This window comes from Marmota marmota, unplaced genomic scaffold, assembly GCF_001458135.2.
Source record: "Marmota marmota marmota unplaced genomic scaffold, marMar, whole genome shotgun sequence".
Lineage (NCBI taxonomy): Eukaryota > Metazoa > Chordata > Mammalia > Rodentia > Sciuridae > Marmota > Marmota marmota.
Window position 1 is genome coordinate 40,745,766 of NW_025999932.1, and position 24,988 is coordinate 40,770,753.

The 24,988-nt window shown below is 42.1% G+C and overlaps 1 protein-coding gene across 1 annotated transcript in view; it reads right to left on the reverse strand.

Moving 5' to 3' along the window:
* Positions 1-2,179: 2,179 nt before the first annotated feature.
* Positions 2,180-24,988, reverse strand: part of Cby2 (chibby family member 2) — an 80,219-nt gene continuing 57,410 nt past the window's right edge. Inside the window, exon 2 of the mRNA XM_048800556.1 lies at positions 2,180-3,522. Within this exon, the coding sequence (XP_048656513.1) occupies positions 2,335-3,522 (1,188 nt within the window). The 3' untranslated portion in view covers positions 2,180-2,334. The remainder of the gene's footprint in view (positions 3,523-24,988) is intronic.

The window sequence follows — 24,988 nt, forward strand, 5'->3', positions numbered from 1 at the left end:
ATCAGCTTTTCCCTAAGCAAAATAAATTACTTTTTCCTCCCATGCCTCCTAGTGAGTGGGGCATTAGACTGAGAATCAGAAAGCCAAATTTCCCTATTGCTGGGATTCCTCAACTTTGCTGTGCAATGGAATCACTTGTGTAGCATTTGAACATCGCAATGCCCAGTCAAACCCAAGAATAATTAAACCAGAATGTCTAGAGGCATTTTTTTTCAAGGACCCTTGTGTTCTGGTTTAGATACCAGGTGTCCCCCAAAACACTCATGTGTGAAACAATGCAAGGAAGCTTAGAGGTGAAATGGTTGGATTCTGAGAGTCTTAAATAGTGCATTAATCCCCTTGAATGGATTAATTGGGTGGTAACTGTAGGTTGGTAGGAAGTCGCTGGAGGAGGTGGGTGTGCCTTGGTGGTATATATTTTGTCCCTGGTAAGAAGAGTTCCCCCTGCTCCCTTGTTGCCAGGTTCTGAGCTGCTTTCCTCCAGCACACCCTTCCACTCTGATATTCTGCTTCACTTTTGGCCACAGCAATGGAGTTGGCCATCTATGGACCTCTGAAAGCGTGAGCGCCAAATAGATTTTTTCTCCTCTAATTGTTCTTGTCAGGTCTTTTGGTCACAGCGACAAAAAAAAAGCTGACTAACTTACCCTTCAGGTGATTTCATTAAAAAGCAAAGTTTGGGAGCCAAACTCCGCTCTTTAGTTGCCTGAGGCTACCTTTCAACTTCTTGTTCTAAAGTATGTTCAACTTTAAAATGAGAAATTTCAAAAAGACCAAGACACCCAATCTTGAGCCTCTATACCTTCATTCAATGAGCCTGGTAGCCACCTGTCCAAGCTCTTGAATCCAAGTGGAAAGTGTGAATCCAGGAGTATAAAGGTGAGCCTAGGGTCAGGGAGAGCAGAGAGCACCCCTTCCAAAACTTGGTTATCAACAAAGTAATATAAAGAGGGATTCCCTTGGAATCCAATAAAATCAGGCAATCTTGGGTTCCCCAAAAATAAGCAGATAACTTTGTAGCATGTCTCAGATGCTTTAAGTCAGAGAATTCTGAATCTGATGGAGAGAATTGTAATAGGATTGCCCCTGTAGAAATCTTTGTTTTCTCAGAGCATTTCATGGACTTGTGTTTCAAGGGCTGTACTTTGAGAGCCCTGGGGCAGTGTTAGGATTTTGCTTTCCAGGGGATATTTGACAATCTCTAGAGACGTATTTGCCTTAGCTGTGGGCCAGTTGGCCTTAAGTGGCATCTGATGGGGAGAGGCCGGGGATGCTGGAGAATACCATACAGGACAGTCCCTAACACAAAGAGGTATGCATTCCCTAATGTCTAGTGACACAGTTGAGAAGCCCCAAGTTAGAGTGATCTCTTCTCCCTCAATGCTATAGCCTCAGAAATAGGAGATAAGAAAGACAAGAGGAAGCAGAAAAGGAGGAAGGAAGAAAGGAGGAAATAAAAACAAACAGTAAAGGCAAAAGAGAGAGACTGGGGGAGAAAAGAAAAAGAAAGTAGATTCATAATTGTTAAAACTTGGAAGCCACCAAGGTGTCCTTCAGAAGGTAAATGGGTAAATAAACTGTGGTACATTCATAGAATAGAATGGTATTCAGCGCTAAAAAGGAATGAGCTATCAATCTACAAAAAGGCATGAAGGAAATTAAATGCATATTGAAGTCAAAGAAAGCAATTTGCATGCAGCTTTTGCATGCACCCCACCCCACTCCCCTACCTACTGGATGATTCCAACTACACGTCATCGTTCTAGGGAAGGCAAAACTCTGGAGACAGTGGTTGCCAGAGGCTGGAGGTAAGATGACTAAAGAACTGTAGGACAGTGAGACCATTCTGCATGTTACTACAGTGGTGGCCATGTCATACACTGTCCAAACCTAATACACAATTTCAAAAGGGAATCCTAAAGTGTGCTGCGGACTTGGGGAGATAATGATATATCGGTGTAGGTTCATCAGTTTTAACAAACATACTACTCTGGTGGGGGATGTTGGTAGTGGGGGAACTGTGCATGCGAGAGGGCAGGGGGCATATGAGAGCTCTGTACCTTCAGCTCAATTTTTCTATGAACCTAAAATTGCTCTAAACAATTCTACTTTTTGCAAAAGGAAAAGAAGCCAAAGTGGCATGCTGGTGTTGGCTAATCCCAGCCTCCTAGGCCTTTATTTCTTCTCTGAGTTTAGGAGGTCCCTTAATGCCTCTCTGCAGCAGGCACACACTGGTGGGTAAAGGCAAGGACAACGAGGGAAAGAGGGGGATTTTCTTTTGCCCGGTGTGGTGTTCTGTCCCTGAACTTCGTGTCCCTGTCCACTGCTAAGGCCTCAGACCCTGCTGGGCTTCTTGAGGTCCTTGTTCTTGGACGGCATGAAGGCATAGAGCTCCTCGATGAGCATCTCCATGCGGGCGGTGACCTCTGTCACCGTGTCGATGACCAGCCTCTGCTGCAGCTTCAGCTTATTGTTCTCCCACAGGGCCTTGTTCTCCTCCTGGAAGACGCGGTGCTCCTCGCGGAGCACGTGCAGGGCCCTGTTCTCCTCCTGCAGGAGCCGATTCTCCTCGCGCAGGGCCTGCAGCGCCTGGCTCATCTCTCTCATCAGCTGCAGGGGCTGCTCTCCACCCACCAGGCTTGTGACCGTCTTGCCCTCGTCCTCCCTGGAAGGCCCCGACAGGTTGCTGACCATCTCCCTCAAGGCCCGCAGCGTCTTGGAGTCCTCTTGCGGGCTCGAGGGTCCTTTGGGCTCTTCAAAGGGAGAGGAAAGGCCCGGGCTCTGGTCGGGCAGCAGTCCAGGCCCGTGCGGCTCCTGGTGGGGGGAGGGCACTGGCTTGCTGTCCTCCACAGAGGTGCTCTTGTCCTCGGCCTGGATCCAGTAGGCCTGCCTCTGCTCCAGCAGCTGCTGCAGGGCTCGGTTCTCCTCCCGGAGGAGCTGCAGCGTGCTGTTCTCCTTGCTGCACTGCGACGGCAGGGCCGCGTTGTCCTTCTTGACCGCCTCCAGCGACGCGTTGTCCTTGTGCAGCGGTGGGGAGGAGGCGCGGCTCTCCTCGCGGCCCAGGGCGGCCTTGTGCTCCTCGCAGAAGACCTGCAGGATCTTGTTCTCCTTACGGAGGCTCTTGTTCTCCTCCCGCAGGGCCTTGTTCTCCTCCCGCAGGGCCCGGTTCTCCTCCTGCAGCAGGTACTCCTTGGCCAGCCTCTTGTGGTGCAGCTTGTGGTGGAAGGAGGAAGAAGGAGAGAAGTAAGGGGACTGGAGGCGACAGTTCTCGTTCACCCACCTTCCGTCCTGGAACACGAACATCTCGTCACTGAGCTGCACCCGCGGCGGGTTGTAATCCAGCTCCAGGTCCGCCTGGGAGGTGGGGCGCTCCATGGGTTCGAAAGGCACGGAGGAGAAGCGGTTGAGCGGGTAGGAGTGCTGGCTGACCACCCGGCGGCCTTGCGCCGCCTGGGCCTGCCGCGAACAGCGAGGGGTGGAGTACAGGCTGTGGAGCCTTAGGAAGGGCTCAGCAGTGCCCCTCTGTGGGAGAGAACAGGGAAGTCCAGTGTTAATGGAGGGACGGACACACCCAGAGCTAGTGGACAGGCCCAGGACACCCCCCAATAAACCCTGCAAGTCTAATAGGCTCCTGGTCCCTGGGGACATTTTTGCCTCCTGGGGTCCTCACAAGGAAATAGAGCCAACCCTTGTTATTCTTGGTAGTTTTGTTGTATAAAGTCATCTCCAACCTTGAATTGATAAATTCTGAACCATTGTCCCCAGGGGAAGTGCAGGACTAGGTTCCTGTGAGCCTCCAGTTACAACTGATCAATACATAACCTTGTTTTATGTGTGTTTCTGTTTAAAGATGTCTTAATGAATATGTTTGATTGATTCGTTAAGATGGAGCACATCATTAACAGCACCGTCATTCATGCTGGAACAAGACTTAACAAACACCGTGCTTTCTCCATCAAAGGCTTCTTGTGATTAGGGACAATAGATAGCACCTTCAACTCTACCTAAAGAGCTCTATGTTCCAGTATGAGAGTTCAAACAAGAAGTCCCCACGTTGGAGTCTCTGCTACAGACCACATGCACTACTCTGTATGTCCAATGGCCATAGAAGTGCTATAAGTGTTGATTCTGGGGTTACAAGCAAATCTTGGTGAATAGGCAAGTGTACAAATATAAAATCCATATTAATTAGAGGTTAATGTGATTCAGATGTATATGGTGGAGGCTAAAGTATCGATTTTAGAAGCAACCAAATATTTACAGTGCTGGACTTACCACTTATCAGTCACAAGAATTTAATCAAGTAATTTGAGCGACAGTTTCAAAGTGGGACATAATGGTACCTCCTTGATTCAGAGATATTTGAAGTCTTAAAAAAGATCATGCACAAAATCACTAAGCATGAATTCTGTCACATTTCTGTCACCCTAAAAGAACAAATATTGTTCTCAAGCTACCCCAGCTACAGGTGTATGCTTGCAATTGGCATGAGCAGAGGGATAGCATGAATCACCCTGATAGCTATCCAAATCACTGTGTTTAAGATGGGGTGATGTTGATCACCCCCCTCCCTTCTCCTCTGGACCACTCAGGTTCATCCTCCTCTCTTAGCATCTTGGAGTCTGTCCTGACCACTGCCCTTTAAACATCCATCTCAGCCCTCAACACAGTGCAGGGCTCAAAACAAAGTCTAGCTGCTCATTTTGGAGAGACGAGCACCATCCCAGACAGATCACTGAGTGCTGAGAGTTGGACCCGTAGGAATGAAGACACAAAGGGCACTAAGGAATTTATAAAGAGGCTCTCATGGTGGTGGCCATGAACCTCAAAACTACAGCATAAAAAGAGGACCCGGATCTGCAAAGCTTAATGGCTTTTGCAGTTCCAAGCATAATCTGAATGAGTTTTAAATGCAGATTTCTGAGCCTTCCATTTGGGAATCTAATTCAACATATTGAAGTGGGGGCCAGAAATCTCCATTTCTAACCAGCTCCCTTACATGATTCTGGATGACGTGGTTTGGACACCTCTAAGAGAGCAAGATTAAAGAGAGAGGGGCCAAGACCTGGTTCAGGTTCTGTCACTGGTGAGCAGTTCGAAGCTGGAGGTTGTCTCACATTCTCTGAGACTTGGATTTTTCACCAGTAAAATATAGCGAATCAACCTCTGTGATCCTAGAGGCACCTTCCAACATTAAAAGTCAATGATGGAGGCTGGGGTTGTGGCTCAGTGGTAGAGTGCTTGCCTCACATGTGTGAGGCACTGGGTTTGGTCCTCAGCACCACATAAAAATAAATAAAAAACAAAGGTATTGGTCCATCTACAACTAAAAAAAATATTAACAAGGAAAATCAATGATGGGCTGAGGATATAGCTCAGTGATAGAGTACTTGTCAGGTATATGTGAGTCCCTGGGTTCAATCCCCTATACTATTAAAAAAAAAGTCAATGAAATATATCTGTAAAATACAGATAATAATATGTACCCTGCTTAGTTCACAGCACCACTGTTATGAACTAAGCAAATAACAGAGACAAAAATGTTCTTTAAATTACCAAGTGCCTTAGAAATGTAAGATATTATTATCATTGAGAAAAGCAGATTTTAATAGTGCAAGAACTATGAGATGTATTCAGAAAGACGTGAACAGGTGTAATACACACTGGAGAAGAGACAACCATGGCAACAATGAATTAAATAAATATAAGATCACGATAGTTACTTCTAAAGCCATCCAAAGCATTTCATGCAAGTACATAAAAATGCTTTCCAGATATTATCAACTCCTCATTTCTTGGGTGATTTTCACAATTTTACAGAGACAGAAGGTAGAAAACAAATTATCTGCAGTGTGTGTGTGTGTGTGTGTGTGTGTGTGTAGAAAGAGAGAGAGAGAGAGAGAGAGAGAGAGAGAGAGAGGCAATTTACACAGCATATAAAGTTAGAATTCTTTAAGATGCAAAAAGCTAGATAAATAGAAGACACAGTTCTATACCATTAACTTTGCAATAAGTACATATCATTAACTCAGTAAAAGTAAGCTCAATCTTCCAGGTAGCAAAGGTGCAAGGGCATTCTTTAAGCAGAACCTTATTTCATTTCAATAAATTTAGCCTCCATGGTTTTCACATTTCTCAATTAGGGAAGCATAAAGGACTCCTGTGGCTGAGTCTGTGATCAGAATGAACCTCACTGTGGATAGTCCAGACTATTTTCCAATAAAAGTTTAAGACCCCTGAATTCCAGATTTCTGGGATGACTAGCCAAGGCCAAGTAAGGAAATACCTCTCTATTCTTGCACCAGAACGCATGCAAGGCTCCATCTCAGCAAGATCTAACTCCTGAAGATATTACCATGAGAAGATGTAGTTTAGTGCCTATCCCAGTTCTGAGAGGGAAAAGGAAGTAGGAAACAAATATCGAGACACAAGATCCTGAGGTGAGCATTCTCCATACAGAATTCATTTCATCCTCACAACACTGGCACATAAAATATTATAATAGGTTGAGCACTCCTAATCCAAAAATTCAAAATCCAAAACTTCTTGAACCCTAACATGATGCCACAAGTGGAAAATTCCACACCTGATCTCATGCAATAAAAGTTGCAGTCAAAATATGGGCCCACTAAAAATATTGTATAAAATGATCTTCAGGACATATGTATAAAATATATGTGAAACATAAATAAATTTTGTGTTTAGACATGGGTTCCATTCCCAAGATATCTTATTGTATATATGCAAATATTCCAAAATTTTACAAAATCCAAAATCTGAAACATTTGTTTCCATGTATTATACATAAGGTATACTCAACCTGTATTCCCATTTTACAGACAGACTGAAACTCAGAGAAGTCTATAACCAGCCCTACTACACTGGATTAGACACAAACCCCCACTTCTGGTTCCCAGAACTTACATGTATAAAGCACACACTTGGGAAATTACCATGGATTTGCCAAAGGACTTCCAGTAACTTGAGAATCAAGATGGTTTTCCTCAACTTTTTATTATGGAAAATTTCAAACATATATGAAAGGAGAAAGAATGATCAAATAAATTTCCACTTACTCCTTACCCAGCTTCACCAGCAATCAAATCAAGGCCACACTTGTTCCACAACCATCCCCCACCACATGATTATTTTAATGCAAAGAGAAATCATGTTTTTATTCATAAATGCATCAATGTGCATCATTTCACAGAACCACATCATTATCATCCCTTTAAAATTTAGCAATGTTCCCTTAATATCATCAAATACTAAGTTGATGTTCAAATTTCCCTAATTGTCTCATAATTTCTCTTTAATAGTTGCTTTGTTTCAATCAGAGATGCTCTTCTTGATCCAACTGAGCATCCAAAGAGGATGCTCACTAGTCAGCATCCACTAAGGCTTTATATCTGTTCCTGTTTATATCCATGCTGGCCTTTCAATCATGTCACTGAGCTTCTTTTGTTCCTTAGGCACACACTGAACTAGGTACTCAAGGACTTTCCAACTGGCCCCTCAATAGAAATATTCTCAATAGAATATTAACATGTGGCAGATCCCCAGCTCTGGACAACCTGGGTATTTGACCCTTGTCCTTATGCACACCATAAACTGACCTTGGTCATATTCTCTTACACTGCAGCCTTGTTTTACACTGCTACATGATGAGGGATTGGAAACACGACCTCTAACTTTGGTCTCACTTTCTCTGGTCTCCTGGAGCCATATTTGCTGATTGGCATAACTGGGGCTCCAGCATCCTTGTTGACATCTTTCCTTGTCCTTCAATGGCCAGCTTTTCCCAAGCAGACCTGGTGCCTTCCTTGTCCCATACCCACAACAATTAATCTAGAAGGCTGACAGGCTAAATAGGTCCCCTTTACTTTCTCATCAGAGAACCAAATCCTTCCCTTACAAATGAGCCCTACTATCTTTCCTCCTATCCCCTAGGGACCCAGTTAGTGGTCAAATCCAGTGCTGCCTCATGGCTTGACTTCTTAGAACACTTAAATACCTCTAAAACTTTATCAGGCGTGCATTTATTTGAATGGGTATTAGAAGAAAAATAAGCTTATTTTAACAAATTCAGAATTCTATGGATATTATTAAGAGGCACTAAAATAAAGCAGCATCATTTCTTTTTCTGAAAATGAGAAACTTTAAGGAAAAAAATTGCAAGTCTGTTCAGATATGACAGAATTCAGGATTAAACTTTGGAGAAACATTGAGTCGAAACAAATTCATTCTGTCTTGTGTTTTTTCTCCAATTCCAATCAGAGCTAGCTGGAATTCTTCCTCCAAGAGGAGCTCTTTCTTGGCCTTTTGAAAATTCCTCACCTTAATCATACTCCCACTTAGAATGCTATTTCATCAACTCTTCTCCACATTGTTGATTAACATTAAAGTTGGTATCTACTGTGTTCCGAGCTCACAGGTCTTGATCTCAAGAAACTTCCAGTCAATTTGAAAAATCAGTGAATAGCATCAGTTATTTCTTGGTGAAAATTAGAGGTTAAAGTGCAGCAAGCGTTAATGTAAGCAGCAAGTTAGGACATAATAACACCTGAAGAGACTCTTGGCTCTGCACTGTCTGAGTGCATAACCCTGACAAAGTCATCTAACTTCTGTGCCTCACTTTCCATGTCTAGAAAATGAGGGGACTAACACACCCCATGTATTTTTGCAGGTTATACAGTGCCTGACTCTAGGAGATGCCATTCACTAACATTGCCGCGTACAACTCATACCGCTGTCTATCCCAACCTACTTATTTCAGAGAATTTTTTGTAGAATTCAAAAATAAAAAGAAAGAATATATTTTCTTTGTAAAGAATAGTTGTTACATTCACAAGCAGTTGCTTAATATTTCCTTAGAGGAAGGTTGCACACAACAAGCTAAAGGAAATAACACTGAGTGACTATTATATGTCTAACAATATGCTAATGGCTTTCTTTATTCATATGCAATATCTTACCCAAAGATCTGAGATGTTTCTACCTAGCATCCCATAGCCAACAAGGGGGTGGAGCAAGGTCTTAACATTAGTACATTTCACTCCAAAATCCATGCTCATTCTAGCACTTCATAATGGCTAAGTATTTTATTTTGCATGTGTTGTCATCATTCCAATAGTTTTCATACATCCTGTTCTCCCCATTTATTTCTATAAATAAATTGCAATTCTCTAAAGACAGTAACCTGTTATTTATTTATTTATTTATTTATTTTAGACATTCCTAGTCCTGAGGATTAAAACTATAGATTTGACATACAGTGAAGGCTTAATGTGTCCCTGTTGATGAATGAATTGACCAACATGCACTGAAAAGTGGGAGGAGATATTAGACTAGATTCTATGAAACTGTTCATATTCTGTTATTTTTGGGCCTCCAAAAGTGGCCATTTCTTTTGTTTTGGAAAAACAACAAAGGATCTGAAAAGAGTTCTATGCTCCTAAAAATTCCTTGGAATACCCTGAAAAGGTTCTCATAAGCCTGGGAGCTACCCTATGGCAGCACTGTTCATTTGCCCTAAAGGATAATGAAGTGTATTTGGTAAAGCTATATCCCCATTTCATTTCATATTTTTTAAAAATTTATTTTTAGTTGTTGAGGAACCTTAATTAATTAATTAATTAATTAATTAATTTTTATGTGGTGCTAAGAATCAAACCCAGTACCTCACACATGCTAGGCAAGTGCTGTACCACTGAGTCACAACCCCAACCCTCAATTCAAATTTTAAAACTTTAAAATAATCCTAGTGCAGGGATGTGATTGCATGATGTAAAAATCTCCAACAGTGGAGTTTGCTACCTTGTGAATTCCACAAACTCCCAGGTCCCTCTGTGTGCTTCCCTTGAAAGAAGCTGCCTCTGCCCACAGCATGCCGCTATCCATTTCATCATCTTGAGCCTGTAATCCAATCACAGTAAAATCCCCAAATTTCCAATATCTTTGAGCTCCAATTCCTGTGGTTGAGTACTCTTCAGAAAATCTCTTAGCTGCTCTGAGTGTCACCCCCAAAATAAGCCTAAACAAAGCTGGTGTCTACTTCCTGGGGTTGTAAGAGGACAAGGGGCAGGCAAGATGTCACAAAGATCAAACACACAGTCAGCTCTACTGGTAAGATTTAACATCTCCTGGCCTGAGCCACTGTTGCAAATGCTGAGTATATTTTTCTGCAAGAGCCTTTTCCACAATGTGAGCCTCTGAGCTAAGCAAACACATGCAGGTATGAATCGCAGGCCTCCTCAGTCTATGTTTGCAGCCAGTTCCTTTCAGTAGGTTTTCTCAACCAGTGTCAGTGGTCATTGGATTGGTTCCCTGGACTGAGCTAATCTGCCCTGATAAGTCAGGCCCTGAGAAGAGGTCTGTGCCCAAATAAACCTTCTCAAACACCCTGAGAAGGATAAGAGGCAGAGCCTATGGCCATATGGTCCAAGTTTCCCACAAAGGAAAGGATCAGCTCTTTCCTGGTCTCTGGGAAATTCTCTCACACAGGGACAGAGACCCAGTAGATGGGGAAGAAAAGGGTTGTCTCCCTTCATGGAAGAATAAGACATTAAGTGGCTACAGGACAGGGACAACTTATTATACCTTTCCATCAGGTGTTGGAAAAGCAACCAAAACCCTGTTCTCAGCATCAAAGTGGCTGTGACCAAATAATCTCTTAATGCTTATGATCCCAAGAAGATGCCTGGGCACAATTTGTGCCCATGTAGATGTCTGAAATCCCACCTATGCTCAAGAATTCTTTCTCAGTGTAGGTTTGGCCCCCTTCCTGGCATCTCCTTTTAAATGGGAGTGATCCTAGAAGGGAAATGCTTGAAATCCCCAAGGACTATATGCCTTGGTCAGATCACTAGCCTCAGGGATAGTGAGAGTATAGAAAAGAGCAACTCATGGAAAGGAGAGGGGAAAAGGGCAAAGGGAGCCAAGAGGAACGGAGTCTCCTATTGGTGCTACAGGATTTCTAAGGAACAGGACTCTTGTGAGTGGGATCTTCCAGGGTGGAATTACTTTGGGGATGGGACTGTACGGTGATTAGCCAGGCTTAGCTGACATGGACTGCTATGGTTTGAATGTGTCTCCTAAATTTCATGTGTTGAAAACTTAAACCCCCAAATAATGGGCTAATCATTTTTGAGAGGTGGGACTTTTGGGAAGTGATTGGGTCATGAATGGATTAATTCATTCACGGATTAAAGGATTATAGCAGGAGTGACTTTTTATGAAGGTGAGCTCTCTGTGACTGGTTTGCTCTGTCTTGCCATATGATGCTCTCTGCCATGTTAGGAGGCAGCAAAAAGATCCTCACTGGCTTTTGGTCTTCTAAGCTTCCAGAACTATGAGCTTAATAAACCTCTATTCTTTCTAAATTACTCGATCTCAGGTATTTTGTTATGGCAATAGAAAATGGACTGATACACATATTGAAGTTCTCTCTACTCCTACCACAACCCAGAAGAGATGTCCAAACACTCAAGGAAAAATCAAAGTCTATTGACCAAGTTTTTCAACATCTATTTTACCTCCATTACTGAAGGTTACTAGCAGAGAACATTTAGTCATCCTGGGTACTTCTAAAGCTTATAGAGTGGAAAGGTCCTCAGATCCTGAAATGAAATAATGCCAAACATGCTACCAATTTGCAAATGAGATGACATAACTGACTGAGTCTCATTACCATTTTAAAAAATTAACTTACCTCCCCAAGTCCTTTGATAAAGTCAATATTTGTTTTAATAAATTCTAACAGGTAAAAGTATAGTTCACCAGGTCAACATGACTGATTTTGATAGAATTACAACACTTGTAGCAAAAAAGAGAATAAAGAAGAGATTATACATGGTGGTTTTCACTAATCATTTAACACAGACTGTCCTGAAATCTTTCCCTGAAAAGTTATTCATATTGGCAGAGATACTGGTACTGTCAGAGGGATCCCGTCACTTCTGAAGAACAAGCCCAAAAAAATGGGGAGAAAAGACAGCCAGGAGAGGAGCAGGGGGGCACTGGAAGGTGCCATCAGAGCTCATTCTGGCCTGGTTAGAGATCCTTCATTAATGATCTAGGAGTAAACAGCACTTAATGAAATTCCCAGCCAGTGCTCACTGGGGAAGTCAGAGTACCTGTGAGCACCACATCATTATGTGCAAGAGGAACCAGGAGATCAGTTCACTTGGGCAGGAAATAACACTCATGACTTGCAAGTTAATGTGCTGGAGGGAAATAGATCAGAAAACACAAATATTTAATGTGAGGAAGAAAAATGGGAAATCAATAAGACTTGAAAAGACCTAAGGGTGATAACAAATCCTGAGTCATACGCATTTACAGTCTGATTGAGAAGCCCAGATGCCCAGCAGGACTGGAGCTACTGCCAGAGCTGCTTCTTGGAGGCAGAGCTGCTGTTGCTCTTCCCTTCCCCAAACCCATGGACTTGGTCTCAAAACTGCACAGGGCAGATACACACAGGGAGCTTGGAATTAGCTGTTAAGATTGGGGGAGGGGACCTTGGCCCATTTATTGATTGGGTTATTTGGTTTTTTTTGGTTCTTGGCTTTTGAGTTCTTTATGTACCCTAGAGATTAGTCCTCTATCTGATGTATGAGGGGTAAAACTTTGCTCCCAAGATGTAGGCTCTCTACTTACTTTGCAGATTGTTTCTTTTGCTGAGAAGAAACGTTTTTAGTTTGAGTCCATCCCATTTATTGATTCTCAATTTTGATTCTTATACCAAAGGAATCTTATTATGGAAGTTGGGGCCTAATCCCACATGATGGAGATTAGGATCTACTTTTTTCTCTATTAGACACAGATTATATTACAGGGACACAGCCACATCAGTGTCTATAGCAGCACAATTCACAATAGCTAAACTGTGGAACCAACCTACCTGCCCTTCAATAGATGAATGGATTTTAAAAATGTGGCATATATACACAATGGGATATTACTCAGCAAAATAAGAGAATATAATCATGGCATTTGCAGGTAAATGGAGGGAGTTAGAGGAGATAATGCTAAGTGAAGTTAGTCAATCCCAAAAAACCAAATGCCTAATGTTTTCTCTGATATAAAGGAGGCTGACTCATAGTGGGGTGGGGAATGGGAGTGTGGGAGGAATAGATGAATTCTAGATAGGGTAGAGGGGTGGGAGGGACAGGGAGGGGGCATGGGGTTAGAAATGATGGTGGAATGTAATGGACATTATTATCCAAAGTACATGTATAAAGACATGAATTGGTGTGAACATACTTTATATACAACCAGATATGAAAAATTGTGCTCTGTATGTGTAATAAGAATTGTAATGCATTCCATTGTCATATATAAATTTTAAAAATTAATTTTAAAAAATCAAGAGGAAAGAAGTTTTTTAAAAAAGATTGGGAGAGGGGAGACACTTGCTCTTAAAAACTAGAGAGGAATTACAAATCTCAGACCCAACCTGGCCCAGCCAGGTGACAGAGAAGAAAGGATGCTCCTATTCCAGCTCTGCCATCCCTGTTGGGCTTCCCATATCTGTAAAATCTCTACCACTCACCGGCACGGCCCTGGCCCTGACACACAATGTCATCAGTGCTCAGTCAATATTTCTTCCTCTCCTGGTTTCTCAGATTTACCCTTTTCCCTTAAGCTGCATGCCATCTCATTGATGGAGGTATAGCAAGAACATCAGTCCCTCTTGTTTGGTTCAGATCATCTGTATAGAGATATCACTCCCCTCCCCCAGAGACCCAGTCAGAGCATCCTGGCATGTAAGCCTGAGGCCACATCTGTTCGTGTGGGGTGCGCACACCCAGACAGCAGAGATCCCCTCGTCCCGTGGCCCTCTGCCCTCTAAGACCCCATCAACTGCACCAGGTTTGGCAATACAGAAAGTGAGCCACCCCAGAAAAAGCTCTAGCCTTCTTAGAGGATTTTTTTTCCTCTTTGACTACAGAGCCTATTTCTCTCCCTGGGAGCTGGAAATCTCCCAGGGAGAGAAACAGGAGAAATGGATAATTCTGTGATTATCCATACCTGAGGCAGAACCACATTGGTGGGGGTTTCTAGGCTCTCACATCTGGTGTCTTTTTTTTTCTTATAAAATTTGGCCTTGAGTGCTGTGGAAAAGAGAAAACAAGAAGGTTTCCACTTCCCATCTCTATCACATGATCAAATTCTCTTCTTATCCCTACGCCCAGGTTGACATTCTCTGCCTGTCCTTTAGCAGAGCAAAGATTGGTTTATGTGGACTATGAAGGAACCACAGGTCAACACCCACCCTCAGGGAGGAAGTAGTGGCCAACAGAGCTCAATGTGTGTTTCAAGCAGAAACAATCAGAACTAAAAATGTTTCTGCGGCTTGTTACCATCTTGTCAAAAGATCAGGAGAAATCATCTAATATGAGGGCTATGCGTCATGAGCTGAAACAGAAAAGTGGCCCTTCCATACAAAGCCATAAGGATGATGTGACAACAAACATCCAGGATGTCTTCTTGTCCTGTATATTTGCCTCCCATTGAACATATTTGCCGGGATGGTTCTAATTGTAAACATAGAATGCCCACGGGTGACTGTCCTCCTTGTGTGTCCCTGGACAAACCTTTCAGATAGTTACCTCTGCATTGGATTCCTCCATCCTACATTTCAACCCTTCTGGTTGCATGGCCATGGTCTTCCAATGGGGCCTTAGGTGACTCTGGAGAAAGCAAGGCCAACCCCTTTATGACATAGCAGCAGTAGAAACAATCCAACCCCAAGGACCACACCAAGGAAACAGCTGCTTGCGGGAGGAGACCTGAGAATCTCAAGACTGCCAGGACTCCAACAATTTGTTGGCCTCAGAAAACAAACACACACACACAAAAAAAACAACAACAACAGAACATGGCCATCCCTCTTACGTTCTGTCTTTGGCACATAACCAGGCTTAATTATCTCCATAACCCTAAATGACTCTGCATCCCTTAGTATGAGTACTAGGTTTTCTCCTCATGGATTCATTCTTACACATTTGATGTCAAGTTCAAGTTGTAATTCACCTCGGAAATCCAGAATAGTTACACAACAGCCTGTAGCAAAGGATCTCATTTGAGAGGGTTGGGTTATTTCTGAGTATGCTAGAAACTTGAAAGGTTAGGACTTTCAGGTGGCTCATCTAACCAGCCTTCACATTCAAGGATCCCAAGCTCATGTGGCATCCCCAAGGCCCACAGCCGGGGGCGGGAGGCATCTATCACAACTGGAATCCAATGGCCTAATTTCTCTGCTTATTCTACAACATCTTACTAGAATCTCTAAAGAGGAGGGTTATTATGCCTAAAACCGATGGGCTACATCCTTCTGTGATTATCCATACCTGAGGCAGAACCACATTGGTTGGGGTTTCTAGGCTCTCATATCTGGTGCCTTTTTTTCTTGTAAAGTTTGGCCTTGAGTGCTGTGGAAAAGAGAAAACAAGAAGGTTTCCACTTCCCAACCCACTCTGGGCCTCAACTGCTCACCCAAAATATATAATGACTGTCTGTTCATCTATTCCCTTCTTGTGTATTATGTAAATTATGAAAATCTGAGTCTGGAGATATGGATCTATCTGATTAGATGCTTTGTTGATGTCTGAACAGAAATTAAGACAGGGATTATAGTTGACGTAAAAGCCTTTTGAAAGTCTTTGAAGCAGAGATGGCTTCAAAGATGGCTTCAGAGATGGCTATACCTACTCCCTTGCCTAAGACTATTATTTCTATCTCAAGTAAAAAGTCATACCAATGTAAGGTGCCAGGTATAGGTCCTATGCAGAAGCTGGTCACCAAAACACTCAGAACATTCCAGAGGTGACATCACAAAACAATATGGTGTTTTTCAGGGTTCATGGCTTTTCTCTGAGCACTATAGGCAAGAATGATGCATCTGATAAACAAGAAGAGTTTGTGCTGGCTGTGATCACATGGCTAGTTAGGGTCAGCGTGACACATAATTGCCCAAACACTTGGCCTTGTTTGGTCATCCTGGTTGCCATTCACGTCCTCACTGCCAGGCTAGGTGGAGACTTGTAACTTCTTTCCACCTGCATTTGGATCACTTAAGAAGGAAGAAACAAACACAAACCAAACTCTGCCAAGACCCAGGGAGGAAATACAGTCTGAGCTGTTTTTTGACACCAACTGGGTGTCCTACAATTCAATTCCTTTCTGACATTAGCTCCCAGGGTTAGTGTCAGATCCCAGAAGTCAGGAGCTCAGTCCCATAAGACTGCCTTCACTTCAGATGTCAATCGCAGGTCTAATTCACCTATACTTCCAACTGATCAGCTATAAATCAGGCGTTTCCACCTCCTCTTCCCTGGGTTCAGCAATTTGCTAGGATGGCATACAAAAATCAGGAAAATGCTTTACTTTTGATTACAATTTTATTGCAAGGGATACAACACAGGAATAGACTATGAAAGGAGGTGTACAGAGCAGGACATTGGAGAGATGGGTGTTCATCATTCAAGTCTCCTCTGGGCATGCCATACACCCAGGATCTCCATGTGCTCACCAATCCCGAAGCTCCTTAAACCCAGTTATTTTGTGGATGTTTCATTTCATTAGCATGGTTAATTAACTCATTGGCCATTAATAATTTAACTCAATCAAGCCCCTCCCCTCTTCTCAGGATGGGGGATGCTGAAAATTCCAACTGTAATCACTTGGTTAGGAACCAACCAACCAACCAAGATGGTTCCTTTGGCAACCATCCCCCATTCTCCCAGAATCACTCCATTATCAGGAAATTCCACAGGGGTTAGGAGCTCTATGCCAGGAACCAGGGGCAAAAGTCAAATATATATATTTATTGGACCATATGTAGAAACTACATTAAGACCACAATGCCCAGTCCTTCTGGTCTCAATTCTGTCAAACGGTTCACCTCTATAACAATTATTAGTGAAAGCCCTCTTGTGTATATTAAGCCTCTTATCCAGAGAATCCCGCTTCTGCATTATTTTGCTGTTCAGGGTGGGAAAGGAGTGGTAGACCGCAGATTCAGAGACAGTGGGACAGCCCACTTGGGTCTCCCACACCCCAGTTACAAGAAAATCTTGCTGTAAGAAAATTCAATATATAAAAGTTCAAAAGATAGACCTATAGAAAAACCAGAAATCTGATTAAATACATTAAAATAATTTTTCTTTTTACAAAGGAACTTTCCCAAAGTCTTTAAAATTTTGAAATCATGATCATAAATATATAATGTTAAATTTACCAATTTACCATGGTAACCATTTTTTAAGTGTACAACTCAGTAACACTGAGTATATTCACTCCACTGTGAAATAAATCTCTAGGACATTTTCATCTTGCAAATCATAACTTGCATTACCCACTAATTCCCCCTCTCCCCTCCCCCATTCTTGAGCAACCCCTTTTCCTTTTCCACTCTCCATCTCCCTTATTTTGACTCTATTAGAAATCTCATAGGAGGGGAATTACAGAGTATTTGTCCATCTGTGACTGGTCTATCTGTGACTTCACTTAACATGATGGCTTCAGGATTCATCCATGTTGTAGCATATGACAGGATGTCTTTCCTCTTAAAGACTGAATAATATTTCACTATATGTGTAGACCACATTTTGTTTATTCACTCTTCCTTCAATAGACATTGGGGTTGTTTCCCCCTCTTGGCGATTTTGAATAATGCTACCAGGAACATGAGCATGCAAACATCGCCTTGAGATCCTGCTTTGAATTCTTTGGGATCTGTATCCAGAAGCAGAATTGCTTGCTGGATCACGTCACTGTTTCATTTTTCCTTTTTTGAGGAATCGGCACACTACTTTCCATAGCAGCTGCACCACTTCACATTCCCACCAAGAGAGGAGTTCTGAATGCTCCACATCCTCACCAACACTGTTTCCCTGTTTCTCCAAGTGTTATTAATTCCTATGCTGTCTGAAAACAGACTTCTGTCTTCCCTGACAGACATCATACAGAAGCACTTGCACATCCTCTGGGTTACAGTGGGAAGAGCTGTTCAAAGCACAAGGGAAAGGTAGATGACACCAGGAATGGAGGTCTGGGAGGGGCTCCCCTGTACAAAACTGTCTCATTCCTTTTGACTCCATTCTCCAGCAACTGACAAGTAATTGAGGCTTCTATTGGTGTGGTGTCAAAAAAGGCTTGATTGCGTAGCTCGTGCAAGGGCTTGTTTATTTGCTTACTGGTTAAATTGATGTGCTTTTTATTTTTCAAGGGAGGAGCATTTTAACCTGGACCACCCTGGTACTGGCATCTACAGTTGCCCATTAGCTGGGTTTCTTCCTCCTCTGTAGAACGTGTGCATTCATAACCCAGTACTGAGAAGCTTCCCTGAGATCAGGCTCCCAATGTCTGTTATTACTCAGATTAACACCATCATCAATCATCCACATTCCCATGAGCATCTGCCGTGGGTGGGTGCTGCACAGAGCACAGAAGCCGACATGCTTCACGGGCTTCTAATCTGAACAGACAGGTAGAGCAGAGACAAAGGAAAGGGCACGTGTGGATCTGTGTCTCTCCAGGCTTTCCTCACCTGCAGCTGCCTCATGATATAACACATGGGGAGATTCGACAAGCAAGAGGGCCAACAGGGAGCCCAGGGCTCTGTGTCCTTCCCCAGAGAGTCGCACAAGCTGCAGCTTTATATCCAGGAGGCAGAGGTGGGCATGGGGGTTATTCTGACCTTTCTTTCCTTCTCATTGGTGGAGAAAGAAATAGGAAAGTGGGTGTAAATTATCCCCATACTGTCATCTCCAAATTGCACAATCTAATTGGAAATACTGGTCATTTTTACCATTTAAGGCTGAGAGTAGTTGCTGCTGCTGAGTGGAGCAGCCCCAATACAGTAAGGCTTTGGGCAAACTCTTGGGACAGGCTGATAGCTCTTGCCTTCTGAGGAAGTGGAAGGCAGCAGCCAGAGAGTGCAAGAGAGGATGTCAATGAGTCCATCCGATAATAAATAAAGACCAACTGTTAAAAATTCTGAGAGTGGAAGAAAGTAAGAAAAAAGAATGGCAGCCATCCAGAGGACCTGGTTGAGGTGAGTGATTGTTATAAAGTAGAAGAATCACTCACATTTGTAGGAATACTGAAGGAACCACTAGAGGTAGAAGGTGCTGTAAAGTAGGACATATGTCATTCCCAAGTTCCGGAGATAATTTTTGAGAGTAAATCCCTCTTTGTGAAATCAGAAAAGAGATCACATGCAGGACTGGTCCCTATAAATCACATCCAAATGCGAGGGCCTCTACAACTGTGTACATTGCTTAGGGAACTTTCCTTCTAAACCCAAGAGTTACTAAAAAATTCCCCCAAAGTTCTGACTTTTTCCTAACACTAGGTAATTTGTTCAATTGATCCAACTGTGAAATTCTATCAAAAGATATCCAATGGAAAAGGCATTTAGTCTCGAGGAAATGCTAATTCTGTTTGGAAAAGGTCAAAAGAGGCAACTAGGGAAGTCTCCGTTCCTCCTCTGAGATAATACTTGACCTCGAAGTGGGTCTCCACTGCACTTGAACCACTGGTGGCAAAAGTGAAGGCCATCTTTTTAAGACAACTATAATCATGATTTATGCAATTCTGTACATTTTAATCTGAATAAAATGAAAAATCATCAAATGAGCTATGTGTGCAGTCCCTTAAACAAACTGTTCATTAACTGCCCCTTAATAATGGAGTGCTTACCAGATAGCCAGACTGTCTATATGTGGATAGGGCCACATAAATTGATTAAAATATTTCTTCAAGAAGTAACAAATGTCTCATGTGCTCAGTTTCCCCAATAAGTTTACAGTGGGTTCAGATCTCTGAAAAAATGTATCTGAGGAACGATCAACACTTGGGATAAAACATCAGCGGAAATGTTCACCTTCACACCTGGACACCATCATTGGGGAGTTCAGAAGCACGTGCTATGGAACCCCACTGGAACCCCATTCCCATACCCAGTTAGCTGTGTGACATCAGCCACCAACTGTGCTGTATCTCAGTTTCTTTGGCAACTGAATGAGCGTCAGTGTCCCTACAACTTAAGGTTGTGGTAATGACAATATCAGACAATACAAGAGATAAAGGACTTCAAAACTGGTGGGCAGCCTTCACCCATGGGGATAGTCAATAAATACTTGTTGACTGAAAAGTTCCATAGAACTGAAACCATTAATAAACACCTGAGTATCATTTCCAGGCAAAGCACTATGCTTGAGGGTAGAGATAAGGAAAAGAAAGGAGAAGAAAAGAAGAAAGAAAAAATTAGATGTAATCTCTTGCTCTCAAAATTACTATAATCTAACTAGATTGCAAAATTTCCTCAAAATCTTCTTTGAGGGGGCTGGGGTTGTGGCTCAGCGGTAGAGCACTCGCCTCTCTCATGTGAGACCCTGGGTTTGATCCTCAGCACCACATAAAAATAAATAAACAAAATAAAGATATTGTGCCCATGTATAACTAAAAAAATATTTAACAAATCTTCTTTGAGGAAAGAAGAGCTATGATAACAACTAGTATTCATTAGGTGCTTACTGGTACTAGGTATCACAAGCCCTTTAAGTCTCATTTAATCTTCTCAACAATTCTGTAAGATAGTACTATTACCTTTGGGCACACTTTACAGATGCAGAAACTGAGGCACAAAGTTAAGTAACCTGTCTGAGGTCACTCATTAGAAAGTGTCAGAGATAGACCATGAGCCCCCATTCTGCACTCTAAATACTGCCTTTATAGAGGGGAAGAGGGAGCAATGAACTTGGAGTCAGAAGTCCTGGATTTGACTCACCCACACTTTTCCTTGTGGTCACAGACAAATCACTTCCCCCTTCACACTCAAAGTCTCCTCATCTATAAAACAAGTCAACCATTCCCACTCTACAATTTGTAATAATCATGAAATAAGCTGAGCATGAGTCCTTTGCATTGTGCCAAACATGCAATTTGTGCCTAATTAAAGTTGAGATGCATTTGAATCTGCTTTGCCACTGTGGTGCATAAACTAGTTTCTGTCAGCTAAAAATTCTCTGAGCTTTCTTGAACACTAAATATGCTTCAAATTCCAGTAGAAAGCTAGTCAAGATTATTTGGAACATTACACCAAGGAATTACATAGGATCACAGATAACCAACAGCCCAAGCATCATAAAACATTTTCACAGTAAATCCCACCAGTAAAACATTTTGAGCACAAACTCTTACAGGTTTATTTCTTCATTTAGAGTTTTGATGCTTTTTAAAAAAATGTATTCCTATAGCATCCTCTTCTAAAACTCACCCCCCCAATGAAATTTTAACAGAATAAACAAAGATGAAGAAACTGCTTAAAGCAATGTTGTTTTATCTTATTCATTAATAATACAAAAAAGTCTTTGCTTTCATAAAAAATAATCACTAGTAATATATTTAGTGAGAGTAGTGTAATTAAATATGGTTTTCTCTTTTTAAAAATCTCATTTTACATAGTAAACCAAAAGTTGGCTTCTAAGTTAAGTTAACTTGGACTTTTAAATTTTCATCATTCAGTCCTATCTTCAAAGCATGCAAAAATTTCTGCCAAAATTCCCCCAGTGGATTTCCATCTTTCCTGTTGTCAATCAGTTAGACTTCAGTACATAGAAGTTGGGATGATGAAAATGATCTGGAGTTAGTGGTAGTAGCTTCACAGCTTTGTGAGTAGACTAAAAGCCACTGGGTTATACACTTTGAAAGGGGGGTGGGATTTTGTGATATGCAAATTATATCTCAATTTAAAAAGTATTGACATTTGTCAAATTTAAAAATTTTTGACAAATGTCTCAAAACTCACCTAAAACTATTCTAGAAGATTTTAAAATAGATATGTATCTTTCCAACTTTCTTCACTGTACAGATACAAAACTTTTCATGGGTAATCTTACCTATTCAAGGTAATAAAAGCACAGAATGACAGAAATATTTCCAAGCATCCATTTTCGAGACACTGTCTTCATAAGATATCTTTCTTTCAAAGAAAACAAACAACAAAACATTTCTACCAAGAAGACAAAAAATAATGTTGCTTTTTTCCTTTTCAAAATGACTACTAAATAGCACACTGTTGACAGCCACTTGTCACCATAAGAAAAGGACAGCCAAGGTGGACGACTGGTTCTTTTGTAAAAAGAAGTAAGTAAAACTTTTGGTGCAGTGAGATTTTCCTGATCATTCTTTTATCTCGACAAACTACTTCAAAGAGCCTCACATTTTATACAACTCTGTCACTTTTTAAAATCAGATTAATTGCATCTGTGATTTCCTGTAGGCTCATTGCGCATTTCTGGCTTCAACAGCTCTGCAGGAATAGCTTGACTGTGAATAAATTCCTATGACTATGAATAAATAAATACACAGTGAATAAATTTCACAGAGTGATGCTACGCCCGTATCCCTAGCCAGCGTTCTCTTTTAATACCAAAGCAGCCACTCCAGCCAACATGATTTCAATCATTGTTCCATTAAGAACATTGTCTCTAGTAAAGAAGTTATTTACAATTGAGAACACATCTTTTGGAGCATGTTTTTCTATAATTGGTTCACAGAAGAGCAGCATTTTGTATATTTTGTTGTCAACGTGGAAGCTACATCTGAAGTTCACCCAGATCTTGATTTATTTCTGTACTCGTTTCTTCAGAATTTTCTCTTCATCTACCAGTATCATTTGTTAGCTAAGGATGAATGTTGATTTCATTTAATCATTCAAAAAGGATTTATGGAACACTTGGTACGAGCCAGCCACTGTTCTAGGTGCTTAGGAAGTCATGAACAAATTAAGTTTTCACAGAGCTGTGTTCCTATAAGGGAAGACAGGTGACAAATTTGAAAGATCAAAATATAGTCGTTTCTCAGTGTCTGGGGACTGGTTCCAGGACATCAAAAGGTCTCCAGGAGAAGAGGAGACTTCCACTGGGACCTTCCAGGTTCTTAACCAGTTACAGAAAAGAATTTGAGGACTCATCGGCTATGAGTAGCAAAGAAAGAGGTTTTTGGTAAATGGAAAGTGTACACTCAAGAATGGGATTGCAGGCCATTTCAGAGAGAGTGAGTCGCCCCCTCTTGGTCTGAGGAACAAGGAGACAGTAGCTGGGGGCTGAACTGGAGGTGGAGTCAGGGTGGGGTTATGCAGTTTTGTGCCACTTTTCCTTGCACTTGTCCATTGCCCTCATGTTTTCTATTCAGGCTACTTTCTTTATCGCAGGTCTCATAAACATCTTAAATCTCCACCCAAGGGTGTGCATCTTACTACTATCACGAGGCTAGGGTCATTTCTTGATCATCAAAGGCTCTGATGCACTGTAATTCCTCCAGGTGCCTTGTGGTCATCTTGCTTCTATTGCTTTGTGTGTGTGTGTGTGTGTGTGTGTGTGGTGCTGGACATGGAACTCAGGGCCTTGTACATGCAAGGCAAGCCCTCTACCAACTGAACTATATCCCCAGCCCTTTATTGCTTTTTCGTCAGCCAATCAGCAAGATGCTGGCAAGGACAGGAACACAAGGACATGAGCTGGGTCACTCCTAAGTTGTTTGGTCTGCATTACAACAGTGTATGGGCATGTCTCTTTTGAGATTCAGGTTTTTTTTCCTCTCTAAGTTCCTATTTGAAATATTTGTGGATGCTCAAGTATCCAATATAAAATAAATATAAATATAAAATGTGGTGTTCGCATATAACCTACATACATCTCCTGCCGACTTTGTACCATGCCTAGATTAGTTATAATACCCAGTACACTGTGAAAGCTATGGAAACAGTTATTAGGCTGTACTGTTCAGGGAATATAGACAAGGAAAGATGTCTGTACATATTCAGACTCAATTTATTTTTTTCCAAATGTTTTCCCCGCTGTGGTGTGAACTGATGTTGAGGAAGGTGCATCTATTTTAAAGACCTACAGACTGTTTGACCTTGGTTGATCAGAATATCATGACTGTGGAGAGAGGGAATTTTGGTGATCAAGAGTGACAGTTATCTTGGGCTATCTTTAGCCCATTTTAATAACCAGTTATTATCAACCTCTGTCCCTGACCAAACATCCTCAGGACTTCTAGATAAAACTCTTGGAATGTATACCTAAGCTTGTTACAACTCTTGGCCCCAGCAACCCTAAAGCTAAGAATGCAATAAAGAGTACATCTAAATCTTGCAGAAGAGCATTCCCCTCCTTGGGAAGAATAACATCTGAATCTTTTTTTTGGGGGGTGGGTAACCAGGGATTGAACTCAGGGGCATTCCACCACTGAGCCACGTCCCCAGCCCTTTATTGTATTTTGTTTAGAGACAGAGTCTTACTGAGGTACTTAGGGCCTCATTAAGTTGCTGAGGCTGGCTTTGGACTCGTGATCTTCGTGTCTCAGCCTCCCAAGCCGCTGGGATTAGAGGCAAGTGCCAATGCGCCCAGTAACATCTGAATCTTCTAGAAGGAATTTCCCCACCCTGCAGCAGCCTGCCTCCCTCAGGACCCCATTGATAGATTCTGCAAGCACACTGATTCATCAGTTTCTTTTGTTCTGTGACTAGAAAAGTTCATATACCTCTTCCACAGTGGAACACATCATTCAGGGTAACTTGAATCTTATTTCCAGGCCATGGTCACTTATATCTGGGTCATAATAAATTTTGATTTCCTTTAAAGCGAGTTGTAATTGTGTGTTAGAGTGGTTATTTGAATCTGCAGATGTCGAACCAGCAGATATGTCAGAGGTTGGTGCTCTAAAGAAAATTCAACAGCTATTGGGACAGAGAGTGACAGGGCCAGTTATTATAGATACTGAGGAAGACCTCTCCAATGACCTTTGAGGTGTTAGTTATCCTCATTTTGAAGAAGAGCTGGTCAGCAGAGACAGAAGCGAGGGGAAGACCCTGAGGCAGGAGCTTGCTGGGAGAGGCTGAGCCACAGGGAGGCTTGTGCGTGTGGAGGCAGAGAAAGGTTGGGGGGATAAGGTCAGACGTCAGAGGACAGCC